General features: G+C 65.3%; 1 protein-coding gene across 1 annotated transcript in view; it reads left to right on the top strand.

The window, feature by feature from the left end:
* Positions 1–21,435, top strand: part of UBA1 (ubiquitin like modifier activating enzyme 1) — a 60,015-nt gene that overhangs the window by 14,360 nt on the left and 24,220 nt on the right. The window contains exons 6-12 of the mRNA XM_071801310.1: positions 697–803; positions 1,472–1,562; positions 10,203–10,335; positions 10,970–11,067; positions 13,260–13,406; positions 16,852–17,007; positions 17,778–17,888. Coding sequence (XP_071657411.1) covers positions 697–803; positions 1,472–1,562; positions 10,203–10,335; positions 10,970–11,067; positions 13,260–13,406; positions 16,852–17,007; positions 17,778–17,888 — 843 coding nt within the window. The remainder of the gene's footprint in view (positions 1–696; positions 804–1,471; positions 1,563–10,202; positions 10,336–10,969; positions 11,068–13,259; positions 13,407–16,851; positions 17,008–17,777; positions 17,889–21,435) is intronic.

Raw genomic sequence — 21,435 nt, 5'->3', positions numbered from 1 at the left:
CCCCATCCCCACGTCCCTGTGTCCGTCCCCATCCCCACGTCCCTGTGTCCGTCCCCATCCCCGCGTCCCTGTGTCCGTCCCCATCCCCACGTCCGTGTGTCCGTCCCCACGTCCGTGTGTCCGTCCCCATCCCCACGTCCGTGTGTCCGTCCCCATCCCCGCGCCCCTGTGTCCGTCCCCATCCCCACATCCCTGTGTCCGTCCCCATCCCCGCGTCCCTGTGTCCGTCCCCATCCCCACATCCGTGTGTCCGTCCCCATCCCCACGTCCCTGTGTCCGTCCCCATCCCCACATCCCTGTGTCCGTCCCCATCCCCACGTCCGTGTGTCCGTCCCCATCCCCACGTCCCTGTGTCCGTCCCCATCCCCACATCCCTGTGTCCGTCCCCATCCCCACGTCCGTGTGTCCGTCCCCATCCCCACGTCCCTGTGTCCGTCCCCATGTCCCTGTGTCCGTCCCCATCCCCGCGTCCGTGTGTCCATCCCCACATCCATGTGTCCATCCCCACATCCCTGTGTCCGTCCCCATCCCCACGTCCGTGTGTCCGTCCCCACATCCCCGTGTCCCTGTCCCCATCCCCACGTCCGTGTGTCCGTCCCCGTGTCCCTGTGTCCGTCCCCGTCCCCACGTCCCTGTGTCCGTCCCCGTGTCCCCGTGTCCCTGTGTCCGTCCCCACGTCCGCGTGTCCGTCCGCAGGTGGTGGTCCTGACCAACTCCCCCCTGGAGGAGCAGCTGTGGGTCGGCGATTTCTGTCACGAGCGCGGGATCAAGCTGGTGGTGGCCGACACCAGGGGGCTCTTCGGGTGAGGGCGGCGGCCCGGACGCCTGGGTCCCTTTTTTGGGGAGTCCCGGACGCCTGGGTCCCTTTTTTGGGGAGTCCCGGACGCCTGGGTCCCTTTTTGGGTCCTCTCCCGGATGCCTGGGTCCCTTTTTGGGTCCTCTCCCGGATGCCTGGGTCCCTTTTCGGGGGTCTCCTGGACACCTGGGTCCCTTTCTGGGTCCCTCCCAGACACCTGGGTCCCTTTCTGGGTCCCTCCCAGATGCCTGGGTCCCTTTTTTGGGATCTCCCGAATGCCTGGGTCCCTTCTTGGGGTCTCCCGGACACCTGGGTCCCTTTTTGGGTCCCTCCCGGACACCTGGGTCCCTTTCTGGGGGTCTCCCGGACACCTGGGTCCCGTTCTGGGTCCCTCCCGGATGCCTGGGTCCCTTTTTGGGGTCTCCCGAACGCCTGGGTCCCTTTTTTGGGTCCTCTCCCGAATGCCTGGGTCCCTTTCTGGGTCCCTCCCGGACACCTGGGTCCCTTTCTGGGTCCCTCCCGGATGCCTGGGTCCCTTCTTGGGGGGCTCCTGGACGCCTGGGTCTCTTTTCTAGGCAGTCCCGGACGCCTGGGTCCTCCCCCGGACGCCTGGGTCCCTTGGGTGGTTCCCGGACGCCTGGGTCCCCTGGCTGACCCCTCCCCCTCCATTTTTAGGCAGCTTTTCTGCGATTTTGGGGACGATTTTGTGGTGACCGACACCAACGGGGAGCAGCCACTCAGCGCCATGGTCTCCATGGTCACCAAGGTACCGCACGCCTGGGTCCCTTCCCCGGACGCCTGGGTCCCTCCCCCGGACGCCTGGGTCCCTCCCCTGGACACCTGGGTCCCCTCTCCCGGACGCCTGGGTCCCTTCCCCGGACGCCTGGGTCCCTCCCCGGACGCCTGGGTCCCCACTCCCGGATGCCTGGGTCCCCTCTATGGGCTATTTTGGGGGCTTCCCCTGACACCCGGATCCCCACTCCCGAACGCCTGGGTCCCTCCCGGACGCCTGGGTCCCCACTCCCGGATGCCTGGGTCCCCTCTATGGGCTATTTTGGGGGCTTCCCCTGACACCCGGATCCCCACTCCCGGATGCCTGGGTCCCTCCCGGATGCCTGGGTCCCCTATATAGGATAGTTTGGGTCCCTTCTCCCGGATGCCTGGGTCCCTGTTTGGGGTTCCTGGACACCTGGGTCCCCTCTCCCGGACGCCTGGGTCCCCTCTATGAGCTATTGTGGGGGCTTCCCCGGCCGCCTGGGTCCCTCCCGGACGCCTGGGTCCATTATATGAACCATTTTGGGGTCTTTCCTGGACGCCTGGGTCCCCGGGGTTGGGGGAGGAGTCCCCCCCGGACGCCTGGGTCCCCTATATAGGATATTTTGGGGTCCCTCCCGGACACCTGGGTCCCCCCTCCCGGATGCCTGGGTCCCCTATATGGGCTATTGTGGGGGCTTCCCCGGACGCCTGGGTCCCTCCCGGACGCCTGGGTCCCTTCCCTGAATGCCTGGGTCCCTGTTTGGGGTTCCCGGACGCCTGGGTCCCTCCTGGATGCCTGGGTCCCCTATATGGGCTGTTTTGGGGTCTTCCCCAGATGCCTGGGTCCCTCCCCGAACACCTGGGTCCCTCTCCCGGACACCTGGGTCCCCCCTCCCAGACACCTGGGTCCCCCCTCCCGAACGCCTGGGTCCCCACTCCCGAACGCCTGGGTCCCCTCTCCCGGACACCTGGGTCCCCACTCCCGAACGCGTGGGTCCCCACTCTCGAACGCCTGGGTCCCTCCCGGACGCCTGGGTCCCTCCCGGCCGCCTGGGTCCCCACTCCCGAACGCCTGGGTCCCCACTCTCGAACGCCTGGGTCCCTCTCCCGGACACCTGGGTCCCCACTCCCGAACGCCTGGGTCCCCACTCCCGAACGCCTGGGTCCCCCCTCCCAGACACCTGGGTCCCCCCTCCCGAACGCCTGGGTCCCCTCTCCCGAACGCCTGGGTCCCCTCTCCCGAACGCCTGGGTCCCCACTCTCGAACGCCTGGGTCCTTCCCGGCCGCCTGGGTCCCCACTCCCCAACGCCTGGGTCCCTCCCGGACGCCTGGGTCCCTCCCGGCCGCCTGGGTCCCCACTCCCGAACGCCTGGGTCCCCACTCTCGAACGCCTGGGTCCCTCTCCCGGACGCCTGGGTCCCCACTCCCGAACGCCTGGGTCCCCACTCCCGAACGCCTGGGTCCCTCCCGGCCGCCTGGGTCCCCACTCCCGAACGCCTGGGTCCCCACTCCCGGACGCCTGGGTCCCTACTCCCGGACGCCTGGGTCCCTACTCCCGGACGCCTGGGTCCCCACTCCCGAACGCCTGGGTCCCCACTCCCGAACGCCTGGGTCCCTCCCGGACGCCTGGGTCCCCACTCCCGAACGCCTGGGTCCCCCCTCCCGGACGCCTGGGTCCCTCCCGGACGCCTGGGTCCCCACTCCCGAACGCCTGGGTCCCCACTCCCGAACGCCTGGGTCCCTCCCGGCCGCCTGGGTCCCCACTCCCGGACGCCTGGGTCCCCACTCCCGGACGCCTGGGTCCCCACTCCCGAACGCCTGGGTCCCTCCCGGCCGCCTGGGTCCCCACTCCCGGCCGCCTGGGTCCCTCCCGGACGCCTGGGTCCCCTCTCCCGGACACCTGGGTCCCTTCCCCGGATGCCTGGGTCCCTGTTTGGGGTTCCCGGACGCCTGGGTCCCCTCTATGGGCTATTGTGGGGGCTTCCACGGCCGCCTGGGTCCCTCCCGGACGCCTGGGTCCCCACTCCCGAACGCCTGGGTCCCTCCCGGACGCCTGGGTCCCCACTCCCGGACGCCTGGGTCCCCACTCCCGAACGCCTGGGTCCCCACTCCCGAACGCCTGGGTCCCTCCCGGACGCCTGGGTCCCCTCTCCCGGACGCCTGGGTCCCCACTCCCGGACGCCTGGGTCCCCACTCCCGGACGCCTGGGTCCCCACTCCCGAACGCCTGGGTCCCTCCCGGACGCCTGGGTCCCCACTCCCGGATGCCTGGGTCCCCTCTATGGGCTATTTTGGGGGCTTCCCCTGACACCCGGATCCCCACTCCCGGATGCCTGGGTCCCTCCCGGATGCCTGGGTCCCCTATATAGGATAGTTTGGGTCCCTTCTCCCGGATGCCTGGGTCCCTCCCGGATGCCTGGGTCCCCTATATAGGATAGTTTGGGTCCCTTCTCCCGGATGCCTGGGTCCCTCCCGGATGCCTGGGTCCCCTATATAGGATAGTTTGGGTCCCTTCTCCCGGATGCCTGGGTCCCTGTTTGGGGTTCCTGGACACCTGGGTCCCCTCTCCCGGACGCCTGGGTCCCCTCTATGAGCTATTGTGGGGGCTTCCCCGGACGCCTGGGTCCCCACTCCCGGATGCCTGGGTCCCTGTTTGGGGTTCCTGGACACCTGGGTCCCCTCTCCCGGACGCCTGGGTCCCCTCTATGGGCTATTGTGGGGGCTTCCCCGGATGCCTGGGTCCCTCCCGGACGCCTGGGTCCCCTATATGGGCTATTGTGGGGGCTTCCCCGGACGCCTGGGTCCCTCCCGGACGCCTGGGTCCATTATATGAACCATTTTGGGGTCTTTCCTGGACGCCTGGGTCCCCGGGGTTGGGGGAGGAGTCCCCCCCGGACGCCTGGGTCCCCTATATAGGATATTTTGGGGTCCCTCCCGGACACCTGGGTCCCCCCTCCCGGATGCCTGGGTCCCCTATATGGGCTATTGTGGGGGCTTCCCCGGCCGCCTGGGTCCCTCCCGGACGCCTGGGTCCATTATATGAACCATTTTGGGGTCTTTCCTGGACGCCTGGGTCCCCGGGGTTGGGGGAGGAGTCCCCCCCGGACGCCTGGGTCCCCTATATAGGATATTTTGGGGTCCCTCCCGGACACCTGGGTCCCCCCTCCCGGATGCCTGGGTCCCCTATATGGGCTATTGTGGGGGCTTCCCCGGACGCCTGGGTCCCTCCCGGACGCCTGGGTCCCTTCCCTGAATGCCTGGGTCCCTGTTTGGGGTTCCCGGACGCCTGGGTCCCTCCTGGACGCCTGGGTCCCCTATATGGGCTGTTTTGGGGTCTTCCCCAGATGCCTGGGTCCCTCCCCGAACACCTGGGTCCCTCTCCCGGACACCTGGGTCCCCCCTCCCAGACACCTGGGTCCCCCCTCCCGAACGCCTGGGTCCCCACTCCCGAACGCCTGGGTCCCCTCTCCCGGACACCTGGGTCCCCACTCCCGAACGCGTGGGTCCCCACTCTCGAACGCCTGGGTCCCTCCCGGACGCCTGGGTCCCTCCCGGCCGCCTGGGTCCCCACTCCCGAACGCCTGGGTCCCCACTCTCGAACGCCTGGGTCCCTCCCGGACACCTGGGTCCCCACTCCCGAACGCCTGGGTCCCCACTCTCGAACGCCTGGGTCCCTCTCCCGGACACCTGGGTCCCCACTCCCGAACGCCTGGGTCCCCACTCCCGAACGCCTGGGTCCCCCCTCCCAGACACCTGGGTCCCCCCTCCCGAACGCCTGGGTCCCCACTCCCGAACGCCTGGGTCCCCTCTCCCGGCCGCCTGGGTCCCCACTCTCGAACGCCTGGGTCCCTCCCGGACGCCTGGGTCCCTCCCGGCCGCCTGGGTCCCCACTCCCGAACGCCTGGGTCCCCACTCTCGAACGCCTGGGTCCCTCTCCCGGACGCCTGGGTTCCCACTCCCGAACGCCTGGGTCCCCACTCCCGAACGCCTGGGTCCCCACTCCCGGACGCCTGGGTCCCTACTCCCGGACGCCTGGGTCCCTACTCCCGAACGCCTGGGTCCCTCCCGGACGCCTGGGTCCCCACTCCCGAACGCCTGGGTCCCCACTCCCGGACGCCTGGGTCCCCACTCCCGAACGCCTGGGTCCCTCCCGGCCGCCTGGGTCCCCACTCCCGGCCGCCTGGGTCCCTCCCGGACGCCTGGGTCCCCTCTCCCGGACACCTGGGTCCCTTCCCCGGATGCCTGGGTCCCTGTTTGGGGTTCCCGGACGCCTGGGTCCCCTCTATGGGCTATTGTGGGGGCTTCCACGGCCGCCTGGGTCCCTCCCGGACGCCTGGGTCCCCACTCCCGAACGCCTGGGTCCCTCCCGGACGCCTGGGTCCCCACTCCCGGACGCCTGGGTCCCCACTCCCGAACGCCTGGGTCCCCACTCCCGAACGCCTGGGTCCCTCCCGGACGCCTGGGTCCCCTCTCCCGGACGCCTGGGTCCCCACTCCCGGACGCCTGGGTCCCCACTCCCGAACGCCTGGGTCCCCACTCCCGAACGCCTGGGTCCCTCCCGGACGCCTGGGTCCCCACTCCCGGATGCCTGGGTCCCCTCTATGGGCTATTTTGGGGGCTTCCCCTGACACCCGGATCCCCACTCCCGGATGCCTGGGTCCCTCCCGGATGCCTGGGTCCCCTATATAGGATAGTTTGGGTCCCTTCTCCCGGATGCCTGGGTCCCTCCCGGATGCCTGGGTCCCCTATATAGGATGGTTTGGGTCCCTTCTCCCGGATGCCTGGGTCCCTGTTTGGGGTTCCTGGACACCTGGGTCCCCTCTCCCGGACGCCTGGGTCCCCTCTATGAGCTATTGTGGGGGTTTCCCCGGATGCCTGGGTCCCTCCCGGACGCCTGGGTCCCCACTCCCGAACGCCTGGGTCCCTCTCCCGGACACCTGGGTCCCCCCTCCCAGACACCTGGGTCCCCCCTCCCGAACGCCTGGGTCCCCACTCCCGAACGCCTGGGTCCCCTCTCCCGGCCGCCTGGGTCCCCACTCTCGAACGCCTGGGTCCCTCCCGGACGCCTGGGTCCCTCCCGGCCGCCTGGGTCCCCACTCCCGAACGCCTGGGTCCCCACTCTCGAACGCCTGGGTCCCTCTCCCGGACGCCTGGGTCCCCACTCCCGAACGCCTGGGTCCCCACTCCCGAACGCCTGGGTCCCTCCCGGCCGCCTGGGTCCCCACTCCCGAACGCCTGGGTCCCCACTCCCGAACGCCTGGGTCCCTACTCCCGGACGCCTGGGTCCCTACTCCCGAACGCCTGGGTCCCTCCCGGACGCCTGGGTCCCCACTCCCGAACGCCTGGGTCCCCACTCCCGAACGCCTGGGTCCCCACTCCCGAACGCCTGGGTCCCCACTCCCGAACGCCTGGGTCCCTGCCGGACGCCTGGGTCCCCACTCCCGAACGCCTGGGTCCCCCCTCCCGGACGCCTGGGTCCCTCCCGGACGCCTGGGTCCCCACTCCCGAACGCCTGGGTCCCCACTCCCGAACGCCTGGGTCCCTCCCGGCCGCCTGGGTCCCCACTCCCGGCCGCCTGGGTCCCTCCCGGACGCCTGGGTCCCCTCTCCCGGACACCTGGGTCCCTTCCCCGGATGCCTGGGTCCCTGTTTGGGGTTCCCGGACGCCTGGGTCCCCTATATGGGCTATTGTGGGGGCTTCCCCGGCCGCCTGGGTCCCTCCCGGACGCCTGGGTCCCCACTCCCGAACGCCTGGGTCCCTCCCGGCCGCCTGGGTCCCCACTCCCGAACGCCTGGGTCCCCTCTCCCGGACACCTGGGTCCCCACTCCCGAACGCGTGGGTCCCCACTCTCGAACGCCTGGGTCCCTCCCGGACGCCTGGGTCCCTCCCGGCCGCCTGGGTCCCCACTCCCGAACGCCTGGGTCCCCACTCTCGAACGCCTGGGTCCCTCTCCCGGACACCTGGGTCCCCACTCCCGAACGCCTGGGTCCCCACTCCCGAACGCCTGGGTCCCCCCTCCCAGACACCTGGGTCCCCCCTCCCGAACGCCTGGGTCCCCACTCCCGAACGCCTGGGTCCCCTCTCCCGGCCGCCTGGGTCCCCACTCTCGAACGCCTGGGTCCCCACTCCCGAACGCCTGGGTCCCTCCCGGCCGCCTGGGTCCCCACTCCCGAACGCCTGGGTCCCCACTCCCGAACGCCTGGGTCCCTACTCCCGGACGCCTGGGTCCCTACTCCCGAACGCCTGGGTCCCTCCCGGACGCCTGGGTCCCCACTCCCGAACGCCTGGGTCCCTCCCGGCCGCCTGGGTCCCCACTCCCGAACGCCTGGGTCCCCACTCCCGAACGCCTGGGTCCCCACTCCCGAACGCCTGGGTCCCTCCCGGACGCCTGGGTCCCCACTCCCGAACGCCTGGGTCCCCCCTCCCGGACGCCTGGGTCCCTCCCGGACGCCTGGGTCCCCACTCCCGAACGCCTGGGTCCCCACTCCCGAACGCCTGGGTCCCTCCCGGCCGCCTGGGTCCCCACTCCCGGCCGCCTGGGTCCCTCCCGGACGCCTGGGTCCCCTCTCCCGGACACCTGGGTCCCTTCCCCGGATGCCTGGGTCCCTGTTTGGGGTTCCCGGACGCCTGGGTCCCCTCTATGGGCTATTGTGGGGGCTTCCACGGCCGCCTGGGTCCCTCCCGGACGCCTGGGTCCCCACTCCCGAACGCCTGGGTCCCTCCCGGACGCCTGGGTCCCCACTCCCGAACGCCTGGGTCCCTCCCGGACGCCTGGGTCCCCACTCCCGGACGCCTGGGTCCCCACTCCCGAACGCCTGGGTCCCCACTCCCGAACGCCTGGGTCCCTCCCGGACGCCTGGGTCCCCTCTCCCGGACGCCTGGGTCCCCACTCCCGGACGCCTGGGTCCCCACTCCCGAACGCCTGGGTCCCTCCCGGACGCCTGGGTCCCCACTCCCGGATGCCTGGGTCCCCTCTATGGGCTATTTTGGGGGCTTCCCCTGACACCCGGATCCCCACTCCCGGATGCCTGGGTCCCTCCCGGATGCCTGGGTCCCCTATATAGGATGGTTTGGGTCCCTTCTCCCGGATGCCTGGGTCCCTCCCGGATGCCTGGGTCCCCTATATAGGATAGTTTGGGTCCCTTCTCCCGGATGCCTGGGTCCCTCCCGGATGCCTGGGTCCCCTATATAGGATGGTTTGGGTCCCTTCTCCCGGATGCCTGGGTCCCTGTTTGGGGTTCCTGGACACCTGGGTCCCCTCTCCCGGACGCCTGGGTCCCCTCTATGAGCTATTGTGGGGGCTTCCCCGGATGCCTGGGTCCCTCCCGGACGCCTGGGTCCCCTATATGGGCTATTGTGGGGGCTTCCCCGGACGCCTGGGTCCCTCCCGGACGCCTGGGTCCATTATATGAACCATTTTGGGGTCTTTCCTGGACGCCTGGGTCCCCGGGGTTGGGGGAGGAGTCCCCCCCGGACGCCTGGGTCCCCTATATAGGATATTTTGGGGTCCCTCCCGGACACCTGGGTCCCCCCTCCCGGATGCCTGGGTCCCCTATATGGGCTATTGTGGGGGCTTCCCCGGACGCCTGGGTCCCTCCCGGACGCCTGGGTCCCTTCCCTGAATGCCTGGGTCCCTGTTTGGGGTTCCCGGACGCCTGGGTCCCTCCTGGACGCCTGGGTCCCCTATATGGGCTGTTTTGGGGTCTTCCCCAGATGCCTGGGTCCCTCTCCTGGACACCTGGGTCCCCCCTCCCAGACACCTGGGTCCCCACTCCCGAACGCCTGGGTCCCTCCCGGCCGCCTGGGTCCCCACTCCCGGACGCCTGGGTCCCCCCTCCCAGACACCTGGGTCCCCTCTCCCGGACGCCTGGGTCCCCTCTCCCGGACACCTGGGTCCCTTCCCCGGATGCCTGGGTCCCTGTTTGGGATTCGTGGACGCCTGGGTCCCCTCTATGGGCTATTGTGGGGGCTTCCCCGGCCGCCTGGGTCCCTCCCGAACGCCTGGGTCCCCACTCCCGAACGCCTGGGTCCCCACTCCCGAACGCCTGGGTCCCTCCCGGCCGCCTGGGTCCCCACTCCCGGACGCCTGGGTCCCTCCCGGCCGCCTGGGTCCCCACTCCCGGACGCCTGGGTCCCTCCCGGCCGCCTGGGTCCCCACTCCCGAACGCCTGGGTCCCTCCCGGACGCCTGGTTCCCCTCTCCCGGACGCCTGGGTCCCTTCCCCGGATGCCTGGGTCCCTGTTTGGGGTTCCCAGACGCCTGGGTCCCCTCTATGGGCTATTGTGGGGGCTTCCCCAGCCGCCTGGGTCCCTCCCGGCCGCCTGGGTCCCCACTCCCGAACGCCTGGGTCCCTCCCGGCCGCCTGGGTCCCCACTCCCGGACGCCTGGGTCCCTCCCGGCCGCCTGGGTCCCCACTCCCGAACGCCTGGGTCCCTCCCGGCCGCCTGGGTCCCCACTCCCGAACGCCTGGGTCCCCACTCCCGAACGCCTGGGTCCCCACTCCCGAACGCCTGGGTCCCCACTCCCGGCCGCCTGGGTCCCCACTCCCGAACGCCTGGGTCCCTCTCCCGGACGCCTGGGTCCCCACTCCCGAACGCCTGGGTCCCCACTCCCGGACGCCTGGGTCCCTCCCGGCCGCCTGGGTCCGCAGGGCTGCCCGGGGGAGGTGACGTGTCTGGACGACGCCCGTCACGGCTTCGAGACCGGGGACTTCGTGACGTTCACCGAGGTGGAGGGGATGGAGGAGCTGAACCAGTGCGGCCCCCTCGAGATCCGCGTGCTCGGTGAGCCCGCCCGGGACCCCGTTGGCTCCCGCCCCCACGCGTGGGTCCCTTTGGAGGTCTCCCGGACGCCTGGGTCCCTTTTTGGGGCCTTTCCCGGACGCCTGGGTCCATTTTCAGGCCCTTTCCCGGACGCCTGGGTCCCTTTTTGGGGGTCTCCCGGATGCCTGGGTCCCTTTTTTGGGGCCTTTACTGGACGCCTGGGTCCATTTTTGGGGGTCTCCCGGACGCCTGGGTCCCTTTTTGGGGGTCTCCCGGATGCCTGGGTCCCTTTTTGGGGCCTTTCCCGGACGCCTGGGTCCCTTTTTGGGGTTCTCCCGGATGCCTGGGTCCCCCCCCGAACTCCTAGGTCCCCTTGACCTCCTGAGTCCCTCCCGAACGCCTGGGTCCCCCCCGAACGCCTGGGTCCCCCGGACGCCTGGGTCCCTCCCGAACTCCTGGGTCCCCCAGACGCCTGGGCCCCCCCGAACTCCTGGGTCCCCCGGATGCCTTGGTCCCTCTAGAACTCCTGGGTCCCCCCCGAACTCCTGGGTCCCCCCCGAACTCCTGGGTCCCTCCCGAACTCCTGGGTCCCCCCCGAACTCCTGGGTCCCCCCGAACTCCTGGGTCCCCCCGAACGCCTGGGTCCCGTCCCCAGGCCCCTACACGTTCAGTGTCGGTGACACCAGCGGGTTCAGCGACTACGAGCGCGGGGGCATCGTCACCCAGGTCAAGATGCCCAAGCGGATCCGCTTCGTGAGTACTGGGAGCACTGGTTTGAACTGGGAGGCACTGGTGTGGACTGGGAGGGACTGGAGACCATACTGGGATGGACTGGGATGAGGCTGCTTTGAACTGGGAGGGACTGGGAGGGACTGGAGACCATACTGGGATGGACTGGGATGAGGCTGCTTTGAACTGGGAGGGACTGGGAGGGACTGGAGACCATACTGGGATGGACTGGGATGAGGCTGCTTTGAACTGGGAGGGACTGGGATGGACTGGAGACCATACTGGGATGGACTGGGATGAGACTGCTTTGAACTGGAAGGGACTGGAGACCATACTGGGATGGACTGGGATGAGGCTGCTTTGAACTGGAAGGGACTGGAGACCATACTGGGATGGACTGGGATGAGGCTGCTTTGAACTGGGAGGGACTGGAGACCATACTGGGATGGACTGGGATGAGGCTGCTTTGAACTGGAAGGGACTGGAGACCATACTGGGATGGACTGGGATGAGGCTGCTTTGAACTGGAAGGGACTGGAGACCATACTGGGATGGACTGGGATGAGGCTGCTTTGAACTGGGAGGGACTGGAGACCATACTGGGATGGACTGGGATGAGGCTGCTTTGAACTGGGAGGGACTGGAGACCATACTGGGATGGACTGGGATGAGACTGCTTTGAACTGGGATGGACTGGGAGGGACTGGAGACCATACTGGGATGGACTGGGATGAGGCTGCTTTGAACTGGGAGGGACTGGAGACCATACTGGGATGGACTGGGATGAGGCTGCTTTGAACTGGGATGGACTGGGAGGGACTGGAGACCATACTGGGATGGACTGGGATGAGGCTGCTTTGAACTGGGAGGGACTGGAGACCATACTGGGATGGACTGGGATGAGGCTGCTTTGAACTGGAAGGGACTGGGAGGGACTGGAGACCATACTGGGATGGACTGGGATGAGGCTGCTTTGAACTGGGATGGACTGGGAGGAACTGGAGACCATACTGGGATGGACTGGGATGAGGCTGCTTTGAACTGGGATGGACTGGGAGGAACTGGAGACCATACTGGGATGGACTGGGATGAGGCTGCTTTGAACTGGAAGGGACTGGGAGGGACTGGAGACCATACTGGGATGGACTGGGATGAGGCTGCTTTGAACTGGGATGGACTGGGAGGAACTGGAGACCATACTGGGATGGACTGGGATGAGGCTGCTTTGAACTGGGATGGACTGGGAGGAACTGGAGACCATACTGGGATGGACTGGGATGAGGCTGCTTTGAACTGGAAGGGACTGGGAGGGACTGGAGACCATACTGGGATGGACTGGGATGAGGCTGCTTTGAACTGGGAGGAACTGGAGACCATACTGGCATGGACTGGGATGAGGCTGCTTTGAACTGGGATGGACTGGGAGGGACTGGAGACCATACTGGGATGGACTGGGATGAGACTGCTTTGAACTGGGATGGACTGGGAGGGAAATGTGTGGGTCTGAGGGGACACTGGTCCATACTGGTCTGTACTGGTTTGTACTGGTCCATACCAGTCCATGCTGGTGTATGCTGGTCCATACTGGTTTATACTGGACGGGGTTCATGGGGGAACTGGGGGTCACTGAGTGGGAAGGGGAGGCTCGTACCAGTATGTACTGGTTTATACTGGTCTATGATGGTCCATACCGGTTTATACTGGTCCGTACTGGTTTATACTGGGTGGGGTTCATGAGGGAACTGGGGGTCACTGGGTGGGAAGGGGAGGCTCGTACCAGTCTGTACTGGTCCATACCGGTCTGTACTGGTTTATACTGGTCCGTACGGGTCCATACTGGTTTGTACTGGGTGGGGTTCATGAGGGATCTGGGGGTCACTGGTGGGGAGGGGAGGCTCGTACCAGTCTGTACTGGTCCATAGTGGTCCATACCGGTCTGTACTGGTTTATACTGGTCCGTACCGGTCCATACTGACCCATACTGGTTTATACTGGTCTGTACCTGTCCATACTGGTTTATACTGGGTGGGGTTCATGAGGGAACTGGGGGTCACTGGGTGCGAAGGGGAGGCTCGTACCAGTCTGTAGTGGTCCATAGTGGTCCATACCGGTCCGTACTGGTTTATACTGGTCCATAGTGGTCCATACCGGTCTGTACTGGTTTATACCGGTCCGTACCGGCTCATACTGGTCCATACTGGTCCGTACTGGTGCAGAAGCGGCTGCGGGAGTCGCTGGCGGAGCCGGAGCTGCTGGTGACCGACTACGGGAAACTGGAGCGGGCGCCCATGATGCACCGGGGCTGGCAGGGCCTGCACCACTTCACCCAGAGACACGGCCGCGCGCCCCGCCCCCAGCACGCGGTGAGACTGGGGACACTGGTTTGGACTGGGAGGGCACTGGGGGCACTGGGGACACCCCGGGGGGGCGGGCATTGTGGGGGTTGGGGACACTGGGGGGGCAGAAATGGGGGGAAAAGGGGGAAATTGGGGCCTCCCATGATGCACCGGGGCTGGTTGAGCCAGCATATGGGAAATATGGGAGACCCCCCTAGGATGGGGTGAGGTACTGGGGATACTGGTTTGGACTGGGAGGGCACTGGGGACAATGGGGACACCCCGGGGGGGCGGGCATTGTGGGGGTTGGGGACACTGGGGGGGCAGAAATGGGGGGAAAAGGGGGAAATTGGGGCCTCCCATGATGCACCGGGGCTGGTTGAGCCAGCATATGGGAAATATGGGAGACCCCCCTAGGATGGGGTGAGATACTGGGGATACTGGTTTGGACTGGGAGGGCACTGGGGGCACTGGGGACACCCCGGGGGGGCGGGCATTGCGGGGGTTGGGGACACTGGGGGGGCAGAAATGGGGGGAAAAGGGGGAAATTGGGGCCTCCCATGATGCACCGGGGCTGGTTGAGCCCATTTAGGGGAACATGTTCACCCACCCATAACACAGGGTGAGGTACTGGGGATACTGGTTTGGACTGGGAGGGCACTGGGGACAACGGGGACTCTATGGGGGTGGGGACATTGTGGGGTTGGGGACACTGGGGGGCAGAAATGGGGGGAAAAGGGGGAAAATGGGGCCTCCCATGATGCACCGGGACTGGTTGAGCCAATATATGGGAGATCCCCCTAGGATGGGGTGAGATACTGGGGATACTGGTTTGGAGTGGGAGGGCTCTGGGGACAATGGGGACTCTATGGGGGTGGGGACATTGTGGGGGTTGGGGACACTGGGGGGGCAGAAATGGGGGGAAAAGGGGGAAATTGGGGCCTCCCATGATGCACTGGGACTGGTTCAGCCGGTTATCCCCATTGTCCCCATTATCCCCCATTATCCCCATTGTCTCTGTTGTCACCATTATCCCAATTGTCCCCCTGTCCCTCCATTATCCCCATTGTCCCCATTGTCTCTGTTGTCCCCATTGTCCCCAGTGTGATGCAACCGAGGTCACGTCCCTGATGTCCCCAATGTCCTGTCCCCATGTGGGTCCCTGTCTCACCAATGTCCTCATTGTCCCCATGTCCCCCGCAGGGTGGCGTGGCTGAGCTGGTGTCCCTGTCCCCGTGTCCCCATGTCCCTGACCATGTCCCCATGTCCCCGTGTCCCCCCCAGGGCGATGCGGCCGAGGTGGTGTCCCTGTCCCCATGTCCCCATTGAGGGTGACGTGGCCAAGATGGTGTCACTGTCCCCACAGCACTGACCGTGTCCCCATGTCCCCATCCAGGGCAATGCGGCTGAGGTGGTGTCCCTGTCCCCATGTCCCCATGTCCCCCTGTCCCCCACCATGTCCCCATGTCCCCATCCAGGGCGATGCGGCCGAGGTGCTGTCCCTGTCCCCCTGTCCCCATGTCCCCCTGTCCCTGACAATGTCCCCATGTCCCCATGTCCCCATCCAGGGCGATGCGGCCGAGGTGCTGTCCCTGTCCCCCTGTCCCCATGTCCCCCTGTCCCAGACCATGTGCCCATGTCCCCGCAGGGCGATGTGGCCGAGGTGGTGTCCCCGTCCCCATGTCCCCCTGTCCCTGATGATGTCCCCATGTCCCCTGTCCCCATCCAGGGTGATGTGGCCGAGGTGCTGTCCCTGTCCCCATGTCCCTGTCCCATGTCCCCCTGTCCCTGACAATGTCCCCATGTCCCCATGTCCCCGCAGGGCGATGCGGCCGAGGTGCTGTCCCTGTCCCCATGTCCCCCTGTCCCTGACCATGTCCCCATGTCCCCGCAGGGCGATGTGGCCGAGGTGCTGTCCCTGTCCCCATGTCCCCCTGTCCCTGACCATGTCCCCATGTCCCCGCAGGGCGATGCGGCCGAGGTGCTGTCCCTGTCCCCCTGTCCCCATGTCCCCTGTCCCTGACCATGTCCCCATGTCCCCGCAGGGCGATGCGGCCGAGGTGCTGTCCCTGTCCCCATGTCCCCATGTCCCCATGTCCCCCTGTCCCTGACCATGTCCCCATGTCCCCGCAGGGCGATGTGGCCGAGGTGCTGTCCCTGTCCCCATGTCCCCCTGTCCCTGACCATGTCCCCATGTCCCCGCAGGGCGATGCGGCCGAGGTGCTGTCCCTGTCCCCATGTCCCCCTGTCCCTGACCATGTCCCCATGTCCCCGCAGGGCGATGCGGCCGAGGTGCTGTCCCTGTCCCCCTGTCCCCATGTCCCCTGTCCCTGACCATGTCCCCATGTCCCCGCAGGGCGATGCGGCCGAGGTGCTGTCCCCGTCCCCATGTCCCCCTGTCCCTGATGATGTCCCCATGTCCCCTGTCCCCATCCAGGGTGATGTGGCCGAGGTGCTGTCCCTGTCCCCATGTCCCTGTCCCATGTCCCCCTGTCCCTGACAATGTCCCCATGTCCCCTGTCCCCATCCAGGGCGATGCGGCCGAGGTGCTGTCCCTGTCCCCATGTCCCCCTGTCCCCATGTCCCCATGTCCCCGCAGGGCGATGCGGCCGAGGTGCTGTCCCTGTCCCCATGTCCCCCTGTCCCTGATGATGTCCCCATGTCCCCTGTCCCCATCCAGGGTGATGTGGCCGAGGTGCTGTCCCTGTCCCCGTGTCCCTGTCCCATGTCCCCCTGTCCCTGACAATGTCCCCATGTCCCCTGTCCCCATCCAGGGCGATGTGGCCGAGGTGCTGTCCCTGTCCCCATGTCCCCCTGTCCCTGACCATGTCCCCATGTCCCCGCAGGGCGATGCGGCCGAGGTGCTGTCCCTGTCCCCCTGTCCCCATGTCCCCCTGTCCCAGACCATGTCCCCATGTCCCCGCAGGGCGATGTGGTCGAGGTGGTGTCCCTGTCCCATGTCCCCCTGTCCCTGACAATGTCCCCATGTCCCCTGTCCCCATCCAGGGCGATGCGGCCGAGGTGCTGTCCCTGTCCCCATGTCCCTGTCCCATGTCCCCCTGTCCCTGACAATGTCCCCATGTCCCCTGTCCCCATCCAGGGCGATGCGGCCGAGGTGCTGTCCCTGTCCCCATGTCCCTGTCCCCATGTCCCCCTGTCCCTGACCATGTCCCCATGTCCCCATCCAGGGCGATGCGGCTGAGGTGGTGTCCATGTCCCCATGTCCCCCTGTCCCCCACCATGTCCCCATGTCCCCGCAGGGCGATGCGGCCCAGGTGGTGTCCCTGTCCCCATGTCCCCCTGTCCCCATGTCCCCCTGTCCGTGACGATGTCCCCATGTCCCCGCAGGGCGATGCGGCCGAGGTGCTGTCCCTGTCCCCATGTCCCCCTGTCCGTGACGATGTCCCCATGTCCCCATGTCCCCCTGTCCCCATGTCCCCCTGTCCCTGACCATGTCCCCATGTCCCCGCAGGGCGATGCGGCCGAGGTGCTGTCCCTGGCGCGCGCGGTGTCCCCGGGCTCGGATCTGGATGAGGAGCTGGTTCGCCAGCTGGCGTTTCAGGCCACGGGCGACCTGGCCCCGCTCAACGGCTTCATCGGGGGCGTGGCCGCCCAGGAGGTCATGAAGGTACCGGACGCCTGGGTCCCCTCCCGGATGCCTGGGTCCCTCCTGAACTCCTGGGTCCCTTCCAGACGCTTGGGTCCATCCGAAGCTCTTGGGTCCCCTCCCGGACGCTTGGGTCCCCTCCTGGACGCCTGGGTCCCTCCCGGACGCTTGGGTCCCCTCCCGGACACCTGGGTCCCTCCCGGACGCCTGGGTCCCTCCCAAGCTCTTGGGTCCCCTCCCGGACGCCTGGGTCCCTCCCGGACGCCTGGGTCCCTCCCAAGCTCTTGGGTCCCCTCCCGGACACCTGGGTCCCTCCCGGACGCCTGGGTCCCTCCCAAGCTCTTGGGTCCCCTCCCGGACGCCTGGGTCCCCTCCTGGATGCCTGGTTCCCCTTTCCCCTTTCCCAGATGCCTGGGTCCATTTCCCGGACGCCTGGGTCCCTTCCAGAACTCCTGAGTCCCTTCCCGAGCTCCTGAGTCCCTTCCAAGCTCTTGGGTCTCTCTCCCGGATGCCTGGGTCCCTCCTGAACTCCTGGGTCCCTCTAGAAATCCTGGGTCCCCTCTCCCGGACGCCTGGGTCCCTTCCCAAACTTCTGGGTCCCTCCCGAGCTCCTGGGTCCCCCCAGCTCCTGAATCTCCTCTCCTGGACACCTGGGTCTCTCCCGAATGCCTGGGTCCCCTGGACGCTTGGGTCCCTCCTGAACTCCTGGGTCCCTCCCGGACTCCTGTGTCCCCCGGACTCCTGTGTCCCCCGGACGCCCGGGTCCCTCCCGAACGCCTGGGTCCCCGCAGGCGGTGTCGGGGAAGTTCACCCCCATCCAGCAGTGGTTGTATTTCGACGCCCTCGAGTGTCTCCCCGAGGAGAACAGGGAGCAGCTGCTGACCGAGGAGACGTGTCGCCCGGTGAGCACCCACGGGTGGGGGCGCCCGCGGGGTCCCCGCCACCTGGGGACCTTCCTGGGGTCACCAATGGGTGGGGTCCCATTGACTTTGGGTCATTCTTGACGTCCCCATTGACTTTGGTGTCACCCATGGGTGGGATCCCATTGACTTTGGGTCGTTCTTGACGTCCCCGTTGACTTTGGTGTCACCCATGGGTGGGGATCCCATTGACTTTGGGTCATTCTTGATGTCCCCATTGACTTTGGTGTCACCCATGGGTGGGATCCCATTGACTTTGGGTCGTTCTTGACGTCCCCGTTGACTTTGGTGTCACCCATGGGTGGGGATCCCATTGACTTTGGGTCATTCTTGATGTCCCCATTGACTTTGGAGTCACCCATGGGTGGGATCCCATTGACTTTGGGTCATTCTTGACGTCCCCATTGACTTTGGTGTCACCCATGGGTGGGATCCCATTGACTTTGGGTCATTCTTGGTGTCCCCATTGACTTTGGTGTCACCCATGGGTGGGATCCCATTGACTTTGGGTCATTCTTGACGTCCCCGTTGACTTTGGTGTCACCCATGGGTGGGATCCCATTGAGTTGGGGACATTGGTGTCACCCATGGATGGGATCCCATTGACTTTGTGTCGTTCTTGACGTCCCCGTTGACTTTGCTGTCACCCATGGGTGGGATCCCATTGAGTTGGGGACATCATTGGTGTCACCCATGGGTGGGATCCCATTGACTTTGGGTCATTCTTGACGTCCCCGTTGACTTTGGTGTCACCCATGGGTGGGGATCCCATTGACTTTGGGTCATTCTTGGTGTCCCCATTGACTTTGGTGTCACCCATGGGTGGGATCCCATTGACTTTGGGTCGTTCTTGACGTCCCTGTTGACTTTGCTGTCACCCATGGGTGGGATCCCATTGAGTTGGGGACATTGGTGTCACCCATGGGTGGGATCCCATTGACTTTGGGTCATTCTTGGTGTCCCAATTGGCTTTGGAGTCACCCATGGGTGGGATCCCATTGAGTTGGGGACATCATTGGTGTCACCCATGGGTGGGATCCCATTGACTTTGGGTCATTCTTGGTGTCCCAATTGGCTTTGGAGTCACCCATGGGTGGGATCCCATTGACTTTGGGTCATTCTTGACGTCCCCATTGACTTCGGTGTCACCCATGGGTGGGATCCCATTGACTTTGGGTCATTCTTGACGTCCCCATTGACTTTGGTGTCACCCATGGGTGGGATCCCATTGACTTTGGGTCATTCTTGGTGTCCCCATTGACACTGGTGTCACCCATGGGTGGGGATCCCATTGACTTTGGGTCATTCTTGGTGTCCCCATTGACTTTGGTGTCACCCATGGGTGGGATCCCATTGACTTTGGGTCGTTCTTGACGTCCCCGTTGACTTTGGTGTCACCCATGGGTGGGATCCCATTGAGTTGGGGACATTGGTGTCACCCATGGGTGGGATCCCATTGACTTTGGGTCATTCTTGGTGTCCCAATTGGCTTTGGAGTCACCCATGGGTGGGATCCCATTGACTTTGGGTCATTCTTGGTGTCCCCATTGACTTTGGTGTCACCCATGGGTGGAATCCCATTGACTTTGGGTCATTCTTGACGTCCCCGTTGACTTTGGTGTCACCCATGGGTGGGGATCCCATTGACTTTGGGTCATTCTTGGTGTCCCCGTTGACTTTGGTGTCACCCATGGGTGGGATCCCATTGAGTTGGGGACATTGGTGTCACCCATGGGTGGGATCCCATTGACTTTGGGTCGTTCTTGGTGTCCCCGTTGACTTTGGTGTCACCCATGGGTGGGATCCCATTGACTTTGGGTCATTCTTGGTGTCCCAATTGGCTTTGGAGTCACCCATGGGTGGGATCCCATTGACTTTGGGTCATTCTTGGTGTCCCCATTGACTTTGGTGTCACCCATGGGTGGGATCCCATTGACTTTGGGTCATTCTTGACGTCCCCATTGACTTCGGTGTCACCCATGGGTGGGATCCCATTGACTTTGGGTCATTCTTGACGTCCCCATTGACTTTGGTGTCACCCATGGGTGGGATCCCATTGACTTTGGGTCATTCTTGGTGTCCCCATTGACACTGGTGTCACCCATGGGTGGGGATCCCATTGACTTTGGGTCATTCTTGGTGTCCCCATTGACTTTGGTGTCACCCATGGGTGGGATCCCATTGACTTTGGGTCGTTCTTGACGTCCCCGTTGACTTTGGTGTCACCCATGGGTGGGATCCCATTGAGTTGGGGACATTGGTGTCACCCCTGGGTGGGATCCCATTGACTTTGGGTCATTCTTGGTGTCCCCATTGACTTTGGTGTCACCCATGGGTGGAATCCCATTGACTTTGGGTCATTCTTGACGTCCCCGTTGACTTTGGTGTCACCCATGGGTGGGGATCCCATTGACTTTGGGTCATTCTTGGTGTCCCCGTTGACTTTGGTGTCACCCATGGGTGGGATCCCATTGAGTTGGGGACATTGGTGTCACCCATGGGTGGGATCCCATTGACTTTGGGTCGTTCTTGGTGTCCCCGTTGACTTTGGTGTCACCCATGGGTTGGGATCCCATTGACTTTGGGTCGTTCTTGACGTCCCCATTGACTTTGGTGTCACCCATGGGTGGGATCCCATTGAGTTGGGGACATCATTGGTGTCACCCATGGATGGGATCCCATTGACTTTGGGTCGTTCTTGACGTCCCCGTTGACTTTGGTGTCACCCATGGGTGGGATCCCGTTGAGTTGGGGACATCATTGGTGTCACCCATGGGTGGGATCCCATTGACTTTGGGTCGTTCTTGACGTCCCCATTGACTTTGGTGTCACCCATGGGTGGGATCCCATTGACTTTGGTGTCACCCATGGGTGGGATCCCATTGACTTTGGGTTGTTCTTGGTGTCCCCATTGACTTTGGTGTCACCCATGGGTGGGATCCCATTGACTTTGGGTCGTTCTTGGTGTCCCCATTGAGTTTGGGACGTTCTTGGTGTCACCCATGGGTGGGATCCCCTTGAGTTGGGGACATTGGTGTCACCCATGGGTGGGATCCCATTGACTTTGGGTCATTCTTGGTGTCCCCATTGACTTTGGTGTCACCCATGGGTGGGATCCCATTGAGTTGGGGACATTGGTGTCACCCATGGGTGGGATCCCATTGACTTTGGGTCATTCTTGGTGTCCCCATTGAGTTGGGGACATCATTGGTGTCACCCATGGGTGGGATCCCATTGACTTTGGGTCGTTCTTGACGTCCCCATTGACTTTGGTGTCACCCATGGGTGGGATCCCATTGACTTTGGTGTCACCCATGGGTTGGGATCCCATTGACTTTGGGTTGTTCTTGGTGTCCCCATTGACTTTGGTGTCACCCATGGGTGGGATCCCATTGACTTTGGGTCGTTCTTGGTGTCCCCATTGAGTTTGGGACGTTCTTGGTGTCACCCATGGGTGGGATCCCCTTGAGTTGGGGACATTGGTGTCACCCATGGGTGGGATCCCATTGACTTTGGGTCATTCTTGACG

This window comes from Patagioenas fasciata, chromosome 36, assembly GCF_037038585.1.
Source record: "Patagioenas fasciata isolate bPatFas1 chromosome 36, bPatFas1.hap1, whole genome shotgun sequence".
Classification (NCBI taxonomy): domain Eukaryota; kingdom Metazoa; phylum Chordata; class Aves; order Columbiformes; family Columbidae; genus Patagioenas; species Patagioenas fasciata.
The sequence above is the reverse complement of the archived record's forward strand: the minus strand, read 5'-3'. Positions and strand labels throughout refer to the sequence as shown.